Here is a 19854-nt window from a genome sequence, read left to right on the forward strand (position 1 = left end):
TTCATATTCTTAAAATATTTAAATTTTTCCATTCTTAGAGTTACGAAAACATATAGCTTGGTATTACACTTGTAGTGAAAGTATTTATCAGCCTAATCAATGATGTCAAGTTAAGTTGAAATGATGTACAGTGTTCAGGATAGAAATGGATCACTCTGAATAATAATTGATCTAATGATCAGATTTTCGCACTTTGGGACTCACTCTTAATGGTATAAGGGTTAATTTACATTACTGATTAATTAGATCAGATGAAATTTTAGTTTATGAAAAAGACACAAAATCGTGCTTTCTCTAAATAAACATAAATTTTTTGTCGACGGACTCCAATTCAGGCTTCCCAAAATACAGTGTGTAGACGATGATAATATCCGAATCCATCGAAAAAAGGTAAATGTAATCATTAGATAGAAGATACTCATGGTGATCCACTTTTTTATTTTTTTACTTTCTGCACTGTACAGAAGTATTATCTGTAAACCCTTTTACAACGCATATGGTGCAAAAAATTATACCATGAATAACTTTCGCACATACTAATATAGAAAATTTAGGACATGGAATAAATTAGAGTTATGCTTCAATTATAAAATCTACAGAGTTTTGATTAAATTGCGAAATATACAGACATAAAATTGTAACAACCATGTTTTATTTATTTTTTACTTATTTTTTATAAGCTTTTAAATCTTCCAAAAATAGAAGGGCATCTGGAATTCTTAACGACTCATGATTATTATTTGTTCTTGAATTTAAAACAGTTAACACAGGATTATACCTATCATTTATATACAATACCTCAAAAGATCAAATGATTTCCTCAAACTATAATCTTTTATAACAGATGAGTAATTTACTTCATATAAATGTACGATCGGTTAATAATATGTAAGGTATAAAAATTAATATTTTTTTTAAAAATTTTATTTCCTTTCTGGACGAAATGAAGAAAAAATCATGAAATATAACCGGAAAAAATTTAAAATCTTCTTAGAAAATCGTCATATTCATTTTTCTTTTTCAATGTCAATAAACAAAAATGGATAATTTAGAATAAAGGATTGAACTGAAATTTCAACATACAATATTTTCAGAGACTTCCAAAGATAGAAGGGACAGAGATAAAAATATGGTGATAAAAACAATTGTTGTTTGGTTGATTATTTTTTTACAGATAATTCTTTCTTAATAAATAAAAGTAATTACCATCATTATCAAATTTCATTTTATTTTAAAAACCAAGACTTTAATCACACAGATTTTACTCTGTTTGGTTTCGAAAAATTTGTGTTGGACAAATTCGAGTAGGTAGTTGTTTCGCTCTATTTTTGTTTAAAAATGAAATAATTTTTAATGGTTATTTAATAATTATAATCTGTTACTGTAAATACCAATTAAATGTAATTTAATTTTCTTTCTGATTCTTAGTAAAAAGCATTGAGTATTGTGTATAATTATGACCAAAGAAAAATTGGTATTAATAAATATAGAATTTAGGTCGTATTCAGTTTTATTTGAAATATTTTGCTTAAAACAGAATTGTCAGACTTCAATTTTGATTTTATTTTCTTGGATTTAATTTTATATAACAAAAATTATTTAACTTTGAAAGTTAGAAGAGATTTGTTTGAGATCCAAGATTTTTTTTTCTAAAATAACTTTTTGTTTCTAATTTAACTTTCAATTCTAAAAGTAAATCATTAATAGCATAATGTTTAGCACACTCTGATTGCAACATGAGGTTGTGTGATGGTTAAAAGCAGCTTTCTGAATTAGAATTAAACACAAATATTTTGAATAGATTTTAATGTGTTTATTTGCTTTGAAATTTTTTTTTGTAATAATTTTCCATGTTTCCCTATTTAACCTTTTCCGCATTTGGTTTAGATGTTTATATATACAGTTTAAGGAATATTTTAGTTAAAGCAAATCTACCCAAATGTTTCAATGTTTTGAACACCACATACCGTGAATGATAATTAGCAATTAAACTTTTAATTCTATTAGTTATTTAAGTTTCTACATTTTTGTACAAAATTATCAAAAGATGGTATTGATATCTTTAATTTAATGAACTATTTGACACAAAATGCTTCTTAATTATTTTAAGTTAACAAAATAAATTTTCAGCATTAAAATTTATGTAAAATTTTGGTGGTGTAACCTAAAAACAAAAATGAAATTACTTCTGGTGTAGTAATAATGAAAAAAAAATCGAAAAAAAATACATAAATTAACTTTATATATTCATGCATATATGTTTCTGCAGCATGTAGAGCAAGCAGTATGGAATTTTTTACAATAAACTTAATAGTTAATAATGATAAAACTAATAATAAGTTATTAGTTTTTATTTTATTTTATCATCCAACTTATACCTTTCTCTATACGTCCATGTGATTTCAAGTTTTAATCTGAAAGTTTTTGAACAGCAAAACAGAATGTTACAGTGAGTTTCACACCTAAGGCACCAGTGGGGCTTATGACTTTTTAATACCGATACTCACCTCGAAATTGCTGTAGACAATAAATTGGGAAAACCAGAAACAGAGGATAAAGGTTAACCTTTTTAGGGCGCTATGTCGAAAGAGAAAGATGACGAAAAATGAACAAAATATAAGAATTCCTAAGGAGTTATAATAATTTTTTTGGGTTTAAGTTAGGAATAGAGGACAAAGATAAAAATCTGTACTGTAATGACGTTTCTGGCAGAAGAAAACATAATTCTGGTAATGAAAACCAAAATATACGGTTTAAACTTCCCTTTTGGTAATTTTTCTGTTCACATGCTCACCGGAAATTCCGATTTTCAGAATTACAGCTCTTATTGCCAGACAGTCAGTAAAAAATACGAAATTGATAAGTAAATTTAACCTAATAATATTTTTATCTCCTGCCTTAAGTTATCATAATAAAATTACCAAATTTTACCACATTTACCAAACTTTATCCCATATTAGAACACCATATTTTATTATTTATTTTACCAAAATCATTACCGAAGAGCACCTTTTGAAATTATGGAGCTTTTTGATGCTTTCTTAGAACTAAAAACATGATAAAATTTACCGCATTCTGATAGTTTTGACCACACTTCTCTTCTCAGGGAAAAAAAACAAGAAACATTTAAAACAACTTCTAATTTGAAAAACGCATTTAATCGAACAGTATTTATTGGGTGACAAAGATTTAAAATAAAATTCAATATAAAATTGAAGATTTAAAATGCGAGTGCAATAATTTATTGTTTTATTTTAAAAATTAAATCAATATTATATTGTTACTAAAATTGTCAAATATTTATAAAGATTTTAAAGATAAAGAATTTTTGAAAGCTATTAATTACTAAGTATTTATATTACTGAGTACTACTTTTACCAATTACTAATTATTTTATTTTAATTTAATCAACGTAAAAAAATAGTCGTAGTTTTAACCTCAGCTTCATAACACTTCCTGTTTAGTTAACTTTTTTCCTTATTACGTTTGAGGAGAACATTCAAGGCTCATCAATTCAAAAAAGAAAGAAATATTTATCGGTTAATTATTTTTACTCATGTTATTTGATATTACTTTTTTTAAACCTTTAAATTTTCCATCTATTTTTTTATCTATAAATTTTCTGATAGAAATTTTAACAGTAATGTAACTTTTCCTTTGTTTTTTTAGAAAAAAATATTTTTACATACTCAGATTAAATTTTAAGAAATACACTAAAACTATATTTTTATCCTCGTGTTTTCTAAAAGATTGTGGATGTAAAAACTTATAATATATTCCCTATTATATATTCAATTGATAATATGCATACAAAGAGAGTATTTATATACATTCGATAAATCAATACTGCTGACACTTTTAATTTTTTTTTCTTAATAGGAATGTTTGAGGATAATTTTCCCTCGAAAGCTGAAGACAAAAAATCTTTATTTTACTCTGCGACTTCCATAAGTGATGATGAATTAATACACAAAGGAGGTAAATGGTTATTGTTTGTTAATAACGATCTGAGAGAATTGGATCGGAGATGGGTTGCATTGCAAAATTTATGCAAAAATGGAATTCTAGCTGCAATTAAATCGTCCACCATAGCGTGTGAGGTTCTTCCTCATGTAACTATTTGCTACACTACTGATTCTAACAATCAAGAAGAGGTTAAATACGCGGCAGATGAAATCAGAATATTAGTAGACTATAAATTTTCAATGTTTTATAAGGCTTCTAAATTATCTACGGGTCTAAATGGAGAATTGGAGGAAAAGGAAATGTACTTGTATGAGCACACAGTGAATGGAGAGTTCTTCAAAATAGGTGAGTATAAGCAAACATAATTGTATATGTTGCGTGCTATGTTTATTACTATTATGTTTATTACTTAGGTAGGATGAAAGAGCTCGAAATTGCATTCATAATTTCACGTATTCCTTCATAGAGTATTACATCGAAAAATTTACTCTAAAAATTACTTTTTCTATTCGTCGTTACAATAATCTAACGTATTGGACCATTTGATTCCTGGGTGACTGAAAGATTTTTGTCAATTACCGATTTCTTGTAAAATATAATGTATATTAGAATAAATTTGAAAACAAAATCATAATTTTTTTTTACTCGCAATCGTTGAGATTTAAATCAGTCCATTTTTTGACTTCATAAGTTAACGGCTTACTCAAAATTCTGGTTTTCAAAATTATAGTTCTTATTACTCCATATTTAATAAACAGTACAAAACTAATAAAATAAATTAAACTGAATAAATGGTTCTTATGCCATGCTCTAAGGTAAAATATCCGAATTTCATCACATAATTTAAAATCACATTTTACTGCTAATTTTACTTAAATTATTACTAAAGTTCATAGGCAAAAGTTGCCGAGCCATTGATGCTCCATGCACTGTAAAAACGTCCAGATCAAATTACGGTATTAAGATACGGTATTACAATTGGTAATAATATCGACACTTTGGATGCATTATCCGTAAAAGCTATTTTCACAGTAAAATATTATACCGTAATATTGATTTATTTAGACTGATTCAGTGATTTTACAGTAACTATTATTGTGAAAATTACGGTATATTAGACTTTTTGTTCCGTTTCACTTTCTGGTAAAAATGGGTTTTTTAAGCGGCACCCTGCGTGCTGGTACATTACACCATAATTTGATCTGGAATTTTTTACAATGTAAAACATAAAGTACTATAAATTGTAGCATATTCTGGTAGTTTAGACAAAAGTTTAGACAGTAGTTTAGACATTTGCAGTGCAATATTATTTTCTGAAATTAAAATTTTGCATTGGTTATTTCATTAATATGAATACAATTCTTATCTTACGATATTTAAAAATGAGATATTTCCGAAATAGATACATATTTTCAAAATGTTTTTAATTTCATGAGTTATGTGTGTTATTAAGCAGTTGAATGGCCCAATACTTTGGAATTCTGTATATTTATTATTGATGCTGTCTGATTGTTTATCAGTTTAAGATATTTCTTCAATATATTGAAAGTAACACACATATTTTATCATTTAAATGGATATAAATGAATAAATATAACTGCATTTGCCATAGAAAACCAGCTTTTATTTTTAATTAAATTTATTTTCTGAATAAAAAGTGCTCATTCGCAGAGTAAAACTTCTTGTAATATCATTATCTCCTTTCTCAAATTTAACCTCGATTTATATTTAATTTGACACTAAAGATCCTACTTGTTGTGAATGCATATTGTCTTCTAAAAAAGATAATACGAAATAACTAAGTAAGTAACAAAAAATATATTTTTTTAAAACATATTGTATACAAGAGAAAGGCAGTGGATGATACTACACAAAAATGTGTAGGTGCTTGCTTTTTGCAGCTAGCTTTTTCATGACGGTTAAAATTGCAATTGAATATTTAAAATATTAAAATTATGTTTCAGAAGGCATTGTTCAATGCTTGGCCAAAGAATACGTGAAAAGGCCTTTCCATTTCCCTTATAACCTTCAGTAAGAGTTCGGTCCGAACATGGATGAAATATAGAGCACCTCCAAAACCAGTTTCACTGTCTCTCCTACATTTTTGGTGGGAGTGCGTGTACTTCTTGGGGGTGTTAAGTAACCCGAAACTAATCGACTAACCACTGTCACAGAGAAGGGGGTTTGCAACCTGAGGGGTTCAAAGATTTTCAAAAAGAGTTGAACAGAGTAAAAGTACTTGGGGGGGGGGGGAGCAAGAGCCCCTGCGGAGAAGATTAGTCCGCAATCGTCTCTTGTAGAATGAACTTGGGGGTGGAAGTTGCCTTCCTCCCTTACTCAAAGGTAGAAAGTGACTTGTGTTTCAAAGGCTATATTACAAAAAGTAATAAAGATAAAAAAAATTGACCTACATTTTCGTGGATAAGAAAGATTGAAAAAATTATTAGTATATTTTTTTAATGGATCACTCCGATTCTTAAATAAGAAAATCGGTTCAAAGTAGGACAAGCCCGCCATAGACTTTACATGTTAAAAGCAGAATTGAGGAGTCTGCTTGTTTCAACACTTTTCTCCCGGCAACCACGATTGGGGGAGAGACTTTCTGATCATTTGAGCTCGCCCCGTGCTCTTTGTTTGCCAAGGTTCAATGACTCCCTCTTGTGTGGTTTTTGCTAATCTTTTAACACAGATCAATTACAATTACTTAGATGTATTTATGGTTTTTATAAATTATTAAATAATATTGTGCTATATATTCATTATCTATTTACATTCAATATTCCTTTTATATCTGTATTATACAGTAATTATTTATATTCATTTGCTAATATATTCATATTCTATCAAACGTTTTAGTGTTTTTTCTTGTTGTTCAAAATTACGAGTTAAATTTGATATGTGAATCTTTTCTTTTCAGAAATGGATCATTTAAAGCCTTCAATTATATTTTGGAAACCTAACACTACATTTAACAAAGGTAATTTAAATGGTCATTTATTCGAAAAATCATTTCACTATCTTCCCTTTTTGTAATAAATCGGGTGAACTCAGTAAAGGGCATAAACAGCTGTTAACGAAGGAGTGGGTTGAATATTGAGTTTAATAGAACCAAACTGAAAATCATGGCATTCTGTCTCAAACAAAAGCAACCATAACAATTATAGAGTAATGAAAATAATTGGTGTAATAAACTATGCCTGACTTAAAGATCGAGTGAAAAGAAATCAAACGAAGAGCACTAAGATGCAGCGTGGTTATGAAATTCATATATATCTACAGAAAACAATCATTGTTTAACTAGGGAAGGAGAAATTTTGTCCTAATACTTAATGTATACACCGAAGAACCATTACATTATGACAACCCTGCTAATAATATGTAGGACCACCTATTGCCCTCGTAACTGCTAGCACCGCCGTGGCATTGATTCCACAAGGTGCTGATAGGTAGTCTGAGGTATCTGGTAACAAGCGCTCACCAACTGGTCCTGCAATTCCCTCACATTGCGAGGGGGTAGCGTGGCAGCACAAATTTGGTTTTCCAAGTAAGACCACAAATGCTCTATTGGATTAAGGTCAGGTGAATTTGGGGGCCAAGACATGACTTGAAAGTCACTGGAATGTTCCTCGAACCAATTCATGACGATTCGATTTTTATGACATAGTGCATTATCCTGTTGGTAAACACCATCCCCCGCAGGAAAAACTGTTGCCATGAATGGGTGAACCTGGTCTGCAACTATGTTCAAGTAGCTTACAGAAGTCAGGGATTAGTCTCTATGAGGATCATGGTTCCTAATGTGCCCCATGAAAACATTGTTCCTGGGCGAGAAACCATGAAAACCTGGGCGAACCCATTGTTATAGATGGAGGGTGGTCATAATGTAATGGCTCTTCCGTGTATATATATATATATATATATATATATATATATATATATATATATATATATATATATATTGTCAGGGTCACGTGATGTAATAACACGCATTTTCTGATGTTGCGAGCTAAAAGCTTGATATTATAGATATGATCATTTTTTTTTGTTTTGGTTTTTGGACGATGGATGAAAAAAAGAATAATAAAATGGTGAATTAGTTTTTTGTAGAATTTTGCGTTATTTCTTTTGTAAAGGGTTACGACTGACAAATGTGCGGGGAAACCCCAATGGATTTCGAAATAAAAGATTGGTAGTTGTTTGTTCTATGAATTTCAAGTTGTTTGATGGAAGATAGTGAGTTATTTAGATTGTCTTGAAATTGGTTTAGGAAGTGGCATTTTTTTTTGTAAGAAGGTGCAGTTTAGAAAGTAGTAGGTGAAAAATGGCATTTTTAGGAAGAGCTTTAAAAGTAGATTTGAAGTGTTTGGCGGAAGAGTTAGGAGAAACGGCAACGGAAGACATGAGAGTTACCGAATTAAAGAAGATTATATTGGCAAGTACGGAGTACGAAGAGGAGTTTGTGAAGGAATTATTAAAAAGAACAGTTAGTGGAAGAGAAGAAATAAAGCGCCAACAAAAAGAAGATGAAATTAGGCGACAAGAATATGAAATTAAGCAACAGGAAAGGGAAGACGAATTAAAGCGGCGAGAACAGGAAAGGGAAGATGAATTAAAGAGGCGAGAACAGGAAAGGGAAGGTGAATTAAAGCGGCGAGAACAGGAAAGGGAAGATGAATTAAAGCGGCAAGAAAAGGAATATGAATTGGAGAGGTTGAAGATAGAAGCTTCATTGGTACATACTGGTACTATAGGAGAGACGAGCAGCTCTCGAAATGAAGAAACAAGAGAACATGTACCTGGTGGATTGCAAAAATTAATGCGTACTTTTGATCCAAAAGAAGGTGATATAAGTTTTTATCTAATATTGTTTGAAAGACAAGCACGAAGAGTCCATATAAAAGAAGAAGATTGGGTAACGCATCTTGTTGGATTATTGCCTCTAGAAATGGCGAATTTAATTGCAAGGGAGCCTGAAGAAAAAGCAAATGATTATAAACATGTAAAATGTATGTTATTGAAAAGGTTTAAATTGAGCCCAGAAGCATTTAAAATAAAGTTTAAGAGACATTGTAAAGCGGCTGAGAGCACTTGGCGAGATTTTGGATTTGAATTGGCGAACTATTTTAACGAATGGGTTTCGGGACTAAAAATTAATGATTTCGACAGCCTGAAACAACTTGTCATTGTCGAACAGATAAAAGAACGAGTACCTGGAGACATACAAAATCATTTTATTGATGAGTGGAGTAGAATTTGCTCAGTTGACACACTTGCTGAGAAGCTAGATGAGTACGAGAATGCAAGGAAATATAACCAAACTACTAAATTCATTGCTTCTCAACCATATAGGAACTTATACCGGGAAAAACCAAACATGGTTAGTAGAAGATATCATACATTTGGTGAAGGATATAAACATGAGCATAACAACCATGGCAGAATTGATAAGCGGAGTTCTTCCCAAAATCCAGTCACATGTTTTAATTGTGGACGAGTAGGACACTTGGCACGATTTTGTCGAGATAATAAAGAGAGGAGAAGAAACATTGAAGGCAAAGTGGCCGAGGTTCAAGTATCGGAAGGGCAAGTATCCGAAGTTAAGGTACTCAGAAATGGAAATATCGAAAGCAAAGTAGTCACTGCAAGATTTAACGGTGAAGTCATGATAGGAAACAAAAAATGTAAAGGCGTTCAACCAAAAATAGCTGCCCTTAAGAAAGTTAGAATTTCATATAATGGAAATGAATACGAAGCTGTAGTAGATTCTGGGGCACAAATAAGTGTATTTAAAAACGATATAGTGGGTAAGGAAGTGGATTACAAAGGGCATATAATATTACAACCTGCGTTTGGCGAAAGTCTAAAAGCTGAATTAAAAGAAGTGGAAATCGCTTTGGTAACGGAAGGATATATTACGCCTATAATTAAAACGATGATAGCAGCCGTCAATGGGTTAAATGCTGACATTTTGTTGGATGCTGAAACTTATGAGGCATTATTAGAACAAAAAAGAGTATACAATCCCAGTTTTACTGCTGCTATGAAGCTAAGATCAGATTCCCGAAAGGAGCAGTTATATATGAGTGCAAGTGACGGAGAAGAGCAGCAGGAGCCAACAGTAGGTGAATGCGGTGATAAAAAGAATGGAAATGAAACCGAACGATTCAAGATACAACAACAAAGTTGCGATACTCTCCAAGAAGCATGGAAATTGGGGAAGCAAAATAAAGGAGGGTATGTGATACAAAATAATATACTATGCCATGAAGAGCTGTTGGACGGGAATAGAATACAACAATTAGTAATTCCCGAAATTAGAAAAGGTAAAATACTAGAAATTGCCCACGAGTCAGTATTCGGAGCACATCTAGGAGCTCGTAAAACAATTCAAAGAATTAAATTTTCCTTTTATTGGCCAGGGATGGTCAAGGAAATTAAAGCTTATTGTAGCTCATGTCATGGGTGCCAAGGTAGAAGAGTTGTTCGTTCAGTAGACAAAATTCCGATAACACCTGTGTCACGTCCTGAACTTCCATTCCAAGTGGTGAACGTAGATCTAATTGGTCCTCTAGATCCAGTATCAGCACAAGGACATAAATATATCCTTTGTTTGATGGACCAACATTCAAGATGGCCTGAAGCAGTCCCGCTCAAATCGTTAACGGCAAGGAATACATGTGAAGCACTGCTCGAAATATTCTGTAGGACAGGAATTCCAGAAGTAATCGTGGTGGATAATGCGACAAATTTTACGGCAAGTTTAACGCAAGAGTTTTTGAAGGTTTTAGGAGCTTGTCCGCGATTTTCAACGCCATACCATCCGGAAGGGAACGGATTGATTGAAAGATGGAACCAAACTTTCAAAAATATGCTACATCACATTATTAGAGAAGTAGGAAGAAATTGGCATCGACACATACCATTTGTACTATGGGCTTATCGAGAAGTTCCAAATGCAACTACAGGAGTACCACCTTTTCTGCTAATGTACGGGAGAGAACCGAAAGGCCCGTTATCTATATTGAAGTCAATTTGGGCCGGAGATATGTTTTTACCTTTGAATATGAAAGGATCAGCGGAGGAATATTTAAAAGAGTTAAAAGGAAAATTAGAAATAGCAACCGAAAAGGCAAGGTTAACAAGTGATGTGCAACAAAGTAATTATGCCAAATATTACAATAGAAGGAAAAAATACCGGGAATTTGCGCCAGGAGATCAAGTACTTGTGCTAATGCATGATTCATCCAATTCATTATATGCCAGATGGATAGGTCCAGTAAAGGTAATTAGAAGAGTGAAACCGAATTCGTATTATTTGCAAATGCCTGAAGGAAATTTAAGATTATTGCATGTTAACAAAATGAGAGAATACAAAGCGAGAATTCAAACAGTTGGAGTTGTCTATGATATTGATGATGAATTTGGTGAAATATACGAAACACCAACTCTTCCTACAGATGTGGAAAGCTATGAAGCATTGAAAGGATTAAATTTGGATTACTTACCCAAAATGCAACAAAATCAATTGAAAGATCTTTTACATAGACGCAAAACGTTGTTTTCGGGGAAGATAAGGATAGCTAAAGTTGGGAAACATGCGATAAAGCTGAAAGCTGAGGAGGATACGATGAAACCAAAAACGTATAAGATACCAGAAAACTTAAAGGGGAAAGTGGATGCACAGATCAATGAATTGCTAGCGTTAGGACTGATTGAACCGGTGGTAAGTGAGATAGCACACCCGGTAGTATGTGTTCATAAGAAAGACGGAACAATCAGGTTATGCATTGATTTCAGAAGTTTGAATGCTCTTACCGTTCCGGATGCATATCCAATGCAAAATATGATGGAGTTGAATTTCTTAGTAGGAAAGAAGAAATTCATTACTGTGCTAGATATGTTGAAGGGATATTGGGCTATACCGATGGAGAACGGCAGCAAACACCTCACAGCATTCCGAACTCACCGAGGCCAGTACCAATGGAATGTATTACCCTTTGGATTAAGAAATGCTGCTGCAACCTACCAAAGAGCTATGTCTAAAGTGGTTCAGTCCATGTCTGATTTCACTTGTGCTTATATCGATGATTTAGCAGTATTTTCTGATACGTGGGAGGAACATTTGATTCATCTTGAAGAAGTTTTTAAGAGATTGGAATATTTTAATTTCTCCGTGAACTTGAGAAAGTGCGAATTTGCTAGACAAAAGGTTAAATACTTAGGACATATTATTGGTTCAGGTAAACATGCTCCTGACAAAGAACGAATAAGAGTAATACAGAAATTAGAGGCACCCAAAACAAAAAAACAACTGAGAAGTGCTTTGGGATTATGCAACTTTTACAGGCAGTATATTCCAAATTTCGCAAAGATTGCTCTTCCACTAACAGAGCTTACTAAAAAGAAAGTTCCTAATGAGATTCCTTGGAGCGAAGAAGCTGAGAAGGCATTCAAGGAATTGAAGACGTCGCTATGTAAGATCGCAGAGTTACAAGTCCCAGACATAGAGAAACCATACTACTTGCATACGGATGCATCTCAAAATGCGGTCGGATGTTGTTTAGGTCAGTTAGATGAAGAAGGAAATATTCGTCCCATAGCTTTCGGTAGCCAGAAGCTGAATTCAACTCAACAGAAATGGTCTACAATTGAAAGGGAAGCTTATGCTATTATTTGGGCTTTGCAGAGATTTGAAACCTTACTCTGTGGTGCTAAGATTATTTTATTAACTGATCATAATCCCCTAGTATTTCTGACGAGTGCGACACCCCAAAGCCCGAGGTTGCAGAGATGGGCGTTAGCCATTCAACGCCATGATATTGAGGCAAGTCACATCAAAGGATCGAAACTTAGTAATGCAGATGCATTGTCCAGACTGTAAATATAAACTAAAATAAGACTCTGAACATTTTTTCCTATTATTATTATTAGGTGATTAAAGTAAATACCTAGTGTTAAGTTAAACCTAAGATTCAGTGAATATTTGGGGGAATATGAAACATAGTTTGTTTATGTGTAAAGTGTGACCCTTAAATTATTTGCCATATTCGATCTTTGGATCTAATATGACTCTGGGGGGAAGGTGTCAGGGTCACGTGATGTAATAACACGCATTTTCTGATGTTGCGAGCTAAAAGCTTGATATTATAGATATGATCATTTTTTTTTGTTTTGGTTTTTGGACGATGGATGAAAAAAAGAATAATAAAATGGTGAATTAGTTTTTTGTAGAATTTTGCGTTATTTCTTTTGTAAAGGGTTACGACTGACATATATATATACATACATACATATATATATATATATATATATATATGTATATATATATATATATGTATATATATATATATATATATATATATATGTATATATATATATATATATATATATATATATATATATATATATATATATATATATATATATATATATATATATATATATATATATATATATATATATATATATATATATATATATATATATATATATATATATATATATTGTTCTGAGCCCTGGTGGCTCAGTTAATAGAGCGTATGCGCCCCAATGCGGTAACCCAGGTTTGAATCCCAGCAGTGTTTGGTTGATATGCATTATACTCCCGGCTCTATAGTGCTGACTCCTCAGTGGTAGACGGATCATAGGTAAGAATCCTCTAGCCATCGGGTTAACTGAGCGATGTTTTCGAGATTTTCCTTTCCATGAACTCCAATGCGGATGAGGCTCTCCACAAAACGGTCTCCAAGAAGACTAGTTTGACAGAATGCTTCATCCAAGAGTTCCCTTGTGTTCTCGGTTGGTCTGAAAATTACAAGGCTCCGGAGTCAACATTAACGGTCGTAAACTCAGGTAAATAATCATGTAACCAACCAGGTAAATTCTTCCACTCTTGTCAAAATCGTGGCAGAATTTACTTTTCTGATTGTTAGGAAGTTATCCACAAATGATATCAATGAATTGTTAATATTAACAATTTGCTTTGTTCCTTTAAAAAAATTGCTACAAATGAAAAAAAAATTGAACATCTCTCTTTTTTCCAGTGAAGTTCATTTATCATTGCTGGCAGCGCTATTTCGTAAAGATCTTAGTAAACGAGAAAAGTGTGTTAGGATCCTAAAGTCACAACATAAAGTTGGCGAATAGAGAACGTCACCCTCTTCCCTCTAATAATTGTAGAATACATTTAATTTAAATTAATTTTATTTTCATAATACTTGACATATTTTTGTTGGAATAAAAGCATGCAGTATTTATTTAGTAAGATACGAAATAACATGCGTAGTATATACAATACATAGCAAAGGATAAATGATTTAATTATATTCATAAAAATAAATGAGAAACTTGAATTGATAGTTCTATAAAAAAGCTCAATGTTTCTTTAAAAAAAAGAATAAAACACAAATTCTTTTTTTTTTTGTAGAACCGCGATATATACCGCGAACAAAAAATAAGCTGTCCAAAGTTGAGAGTTTAAAGATATACAGTCGCATAACATATATGTTAACGGCAATATGAAATGCTTGTAATGTATGGTGTTCTTAGGCTTAAGTTTTCTATACAAAGACAAAAACCTGTTCAGATAAAGTATCATAGCATGATTTGGTTTATGTATATCATGGAGAATGAAACATTGCTCATTTTTTCTTCTCTTTCTTTTTTTCTTTCTACGATATTACTAAGTTAACTAAAGAAAAATAAAATTTTCTTAATTCAATAAATCAATTTTTCGATGAAACAGAAGTTTTACTTCAGGCAGGCTTATTTTCTTATAATTAATTTTTTAATATGGAAAACAGACCTAGAGTAGTTTGAAAATTAGGGTACAGTATTTGCCGAGTAATTTAAAGAAAGAAGCCTTGCATTATTTTTTAACGCTTTCTTTCCTTTCTTTTTAAAAAAGGTATTACTAAATTTACGACGAAATTTTTTCATTCAATATATGTATTTTTATAGAACACAAATTTTACTTCAGACCAGCTAATTCAGTTACTATTATTATTTTCGATGTTGAAATCAACTGTATTCTAAAAATTAACGACCAACTTATTTCAAGTAATGTTTTTTTTCCATAAAAGAATATCAATGTAGGAAACATTCGCAAGAATTTACTTAAAAATGAACCATTCAACTGAATAAAAAATATTAGTGTTGTAGAGAATATCGAGTAAAATGTACTATAAGATGGCCTTTTTCCTTTGTATAAAAAAGTATACACATCCGGATACACAATCACATAGCATTACAAAAAGTATTCTTTTATTAATACAAATATCGTATGCAGTTTGCATTTTATACAATGATGTTTTCCAACTTCATTGATTGTCATATAGATTGATTCTCCTTCTTCCGACAACTCGGTTGATTTCTTTTTGTAATTTTTTATTTTTTTAATCATTTTAAATTTATCTGGGGTGATGCTGTACATATTTGGTTATGTATAAGAACCCAGTCCCAAATTTTCTTCTATGATATTTTTGAAGGAACTATCAACAAGGAAGAAAATTTGAATTTAGAATATCACAGGGGAAAATTTAAATTTAAAATATCAAGAGGGAAATTTTAAATTTAAAATATCAAAAAGGTAAGTAAATTTTTATTTTTATAATAATTTTATTGACAATAATAAATCATTGGAAATTTTACTTTACAATTAATACAGAAAACTTTAAAACTGAATTAAACTTAAAAATTGATTAAACTTAGTTTTAACTTGAGTCAACAATTATAACTTAATTAAATTTTATTAGAACTGAATTCAACTTACTCAATTTTATGTATTCATTATTGAGTGAACTATGAATAAAAAGGATCTGTTTCTAACAACTGAAGAAGAATGCATTTGTAACTTCTCATTAGAAATTTATTATTAGAGTCATATTTTCGCCTATATAACGGCAATATTAGTTAGTATAATTGAATCCTAACAAATTGTCTTATATTTTCGTCCAATATTATTTATTGTCTAATAGTTTATTAATTTTTCGACACAAATGTTCTGCTTAAATTGCTTGCAAATCTGTGCTTATTTTATAGGAACAAAGAAAATAAGAATCTCTGAAGAAAAGAAGAAAAAGAGCGGCATTTGGACATTGCATTCTTTCGGTGACATGAATCAAATCGATCACAGATGGGAAGTGTTGAAAAGCTTGCGTGAGAGTGGCGTAGTTACGTCCATTGTATCTTCAACAGGTGCTTGCAATCCGAGAAAATGTGTGACTAGATGCTTCACTTCTGACTTTGAAAATGCTGAAGAAGTGCTAAAAGGCAGCAGAAGAAATAAGGAAATTATTAGATTATGAGTATGTTATGTATTATACAACCTTTGGAAAAACGAAAAAAGATGATATTGAAGAGATGTATAATGCTAGATACATGTATACTGTGAAAGGAGGCTTTTATGGAAAAGATAAATACATGAGATGGATTAGTCTGATGACGTAATATTGAAAATAGTGGGTATTTTTGATATAAATAAACAAAATTAATTATTCATATTCAGATACTAGATGCAGCTTTAATCTGAATAAATACATCTGAAATGTTCAATGATTTAATTACTTATTTGTATGTTTAGACAATTGGTATATTATTTCAACTGTATTAAAAAATGTCGAAAACCATTATGAATTCTGATATTAAGACAGTTTAATTGATTTATAGTAATAATACGGTCTCTAAAATATGTATACTTCTTATATTAAAAAAAACATTAATAGGCATTGATTTTGTTAATAAATATTTATAGCTGCAAAATGTTCTTTTTTTCTGATTTTTCATCTTTCTTTTTGTATCAGATTAGATTCTGTTCAAGAATGAATCTTAAATATCTATGATATTGGTTGGAAAAATATTTTTACATAAATTTATTCTTATATAATAAAGTTAGTTAATACTTGATAAAAATTTTTATCAAAAGAAAACTCTTTTTGTTTGATAGTTTTCTTTTTTATCATTGGTTGCAATCCTGAGAGTTACGAGGGAATAAAATATTACGGATAGAATTAATACCTGCAACACATATATAATTGTTTAATCACATTTTTCACACTAAATAAAGGCAAAATGGCTAATAATGAATAAAAAAACAATATATTTTGTTGAGAATGTGAATGAAGTTTATATTAATTTTTTATGAGCTTATGAAGATATAAAAATAATTTTAAGACATTAAAAAAATTGGAAAACTGGATGTAAAAGAGTATAATTATTGTGACCAATATAGATTATAGCTTTTTACAACTATGTAATCTATATAGCTATTATCGGCCAAATTTCATTTTAAAAGAGAAATGGATCTTTTGAATTTTGACACTTTAAATGTAACATAAGTTTTTATCTTTCGACCTAAGTCAATAAATGAATAATTATTCGATTGCTTTCAGCAAAATGCTCCAAAAATTGAATTTACTTCTCCTAGCATAGTGTGCCTTCTCCTAGCATAGTGATATTTCAAGCCTAGTATTATAACATAGAAGATATTTTTAAGTATGTTAATGTAAATAAATACATTATTAGATTCTTTATACACACATCTTTAATAAATTTAAATTTTTAATGAATTGACCCATTCCTCTCGATTACTTAAAAAATACATTGAAATCAATGCCTCACTTGATTGGATTGCATTGCCAGATTCATAAACATGTATGAATTAGAATTTGAATTGCTTCTATATAAAAACAACAACTTCTTAGCTCAATGCCAGATTCATAAACATGTATGAATTAGAATTTGAATTGCTTCTATATAAAAACAACAACCTCTTAGATGTTAGATAGATTAACATGGTGCCATTTTAATCGAATAAGTACATTGGAAACATTAGATTATTTGCATAGATAGCAACGAAATAGCTATGAATAGACAACCCGTTTGCTATTTCTTCTCAGTACATTCTAGATAGAGGCTAAAGTTCAGTGCAGTCTTTATTTAGAATATACTAAGAAGAAAGAGTGTTAACTTCAGATATTCATACTGGACTTAAATCATAATTTTTATAACAATTTTCAGTTTTTCCATTAATATTTCTGTATTCAATTACACAGGTACGGTCCCTAAAGCTTAGAGCTATATTATAAAAAAGTTGTGTCTGTAACCATAGGTCTGTGAATTGATTTAAATTTAGCTATACTTACAGCTTCTATTTTAGCGAATTTAGTGCTTATCTAATTTCGGCAAAAACAATTAATAAGCCTGAAAGTCGTTCAACAATTCAGTTCCTTGCTACTATTAGGTCAATATTAAGGTCACTCAAAATGTACATACATCACACTTAATGTTGATTTTTTTAGGTACAACTCATTAAGTATACATAGAAATATATATTATTCTGGATTATTGCTGGCACAAGTATATTTTCACCGTCAAAATCTATAGAAAATAGTCGTATTTTGAAGTTTTTTGAATAACTTTTGACATTCGATGTAAAGGTCCACTGGATTTATTTATGCCTTAGTAGTTATTGTAGAAGTATTCGGATGCAAAATAGTACAGAGTGCATTCATTTATTTCTTAAAAACAGATGCAAATATCTGTGTTTTTCTCAAAATTCCAGTTTTGATCTCTGAAAAATTTGTGAAAAATACATTTTCGAAAAAATAAAAGAACACTTGTCCACAAATTTACAGTGCAGCAATCATCATTTAATACACAGGTATTCTTCGAACGGTGAGATTTGAACTTCCGTTTTCACGAACACGAGCGCAACTTCCTATCAACCAAGTTTTCCAGGGGCGCTAGAAACTATTTAAATTCTCAATGAGTTAATAAAACAGGTTCTGCAGTTTTTGCAACCATCTTTTGCTGCAACTATATTGGAATTCGGTATTGTTGACATATATACTGCCTTACAATAATTGAAGATACACTTTACGTTTTTGACAATTTTAAAATTTTTCAAGAAATACTTAGAGGATTATTTTATAAGACTAGTTTAAATATTAATGGAGATTCGGGCATAATTATAAAAATCACATTTTTTTCCCTTAAGCCTTTTTTGCTAAGACTTTAAAAATATACGAGAAAATTAAACAGAATTTATGAAGATAATTTTGATTAGTATGAAATTATCATTTTAAAATTTGAAAAACTTTCGTTAAAAAGCGCTCATGATACGAGCATTTAAAGTAGTTCTTTCAGACGGCGCATGCGCGGAAAACGCTCAAAAATTTCGACATTTTTCATTACATTGTCGCAAATTGCAATTGGTAACTAAGGAAAATTTAATATATTGAAAAATTAAAAAAAGTTTCAGCAATATCCTAAGTAATTTTTGTAAATTTTGAAAGATTTATGCTGAGGAAGAAACATAAAAAATTTTACTTTTACTCTTATGGGGGATGAACCCCTACCCTATACTTATATCATTTTTAATAAATCATTCAGATCTTTTTTCTCTAAAAAAAAGTACAAACGACTGTTAGATAATTGCTAGAAAATTTTAAATTTTTAAGGTACTTAAATCGGATTTTTTTCATAAGTTTCTAAATGCTCACTTCTAAACTACGAACAAAATTTTTTAATAATTTCGATATTTTTCGAAAACATGAATGAATCTACACAATCTCAGTTTAACAGAACTATTTTAAATGCTCATATCTTCAGCAACTTTTCACGGATTTTTTACAAATTTCTAAATAATAATCTTGCTTTTAATTAAAATTTGCTCCAAAATTTGTTTTTGATTTTTTTGAATATTTTTATAGTTATAGCAAACAGATTCAGACAAAGAAATTATATTTTTGTAAAAAGGACCGTATCTTCATAAATTTTAAGAAGTTCAGGTTACAAGTTTATTGCTATATTTTCTGACATAGGTGTTCAAAAACACTCTTTTTTTCTAATTTATTGCTGGTTACTCGAGTTTCAGACAGCTTTAAATTT

General features: G+C 30.5%; 1 protein-coding gene across 2 annotated transcripts; it reads left to right on the forward strand.

Moving 5' to 3' along the window:
* Window positions 1-1193: 1193 nt before the first annotated feature.
* LOC147808079 (uncharacterized) lies at window positions 1194-16405 on the forward strand. Of its 2 annotated transcripts, none has more exons than XM_087165951.1 (4): window positions 1194-1304; window positions 3880-4311; window positions 6884-6943; window positions 16006-16405. In XM_087165951.1, exons 2-4 carry the CDS (start codon window positions 3882-3884, stop codon window positions 16269-16271), a joined length of 756 nt encoding a protein of 251 aa, XP_087022077.1. In that variant the 5' UTR covers window positions 1194-1304; window positions 3880-3881; the 3' UTR covers window positions 16272-16405. The 2 variants fall into 2 exon arrangements, with proteins under 2 accessions (XP_087022077.1, XP_087022078.1); XM_087165952.1 differs by having other exon boundaries at window positions 1220-1308.
* The last annotated feature ends 3449 nt before the right edge of the window (window positions 16406-19854 follow it).

The sequence above is a fragment of the Parasteatoda tepidariorum genome, chromosome 6, assembly GCF_982258835.1.
Source record: "Parasteatoda tepidariorum strain Cologne lab strain chromosome 6, Ptep-v5.0, whole genome shotgun sequence".
Lineage (NCBI taxonomy): Eukaryota > Metazoa > Arthropoda > Arachnida > Araneae > Theridiidae > Parasteatoda > Parasteatoda tepidariorum.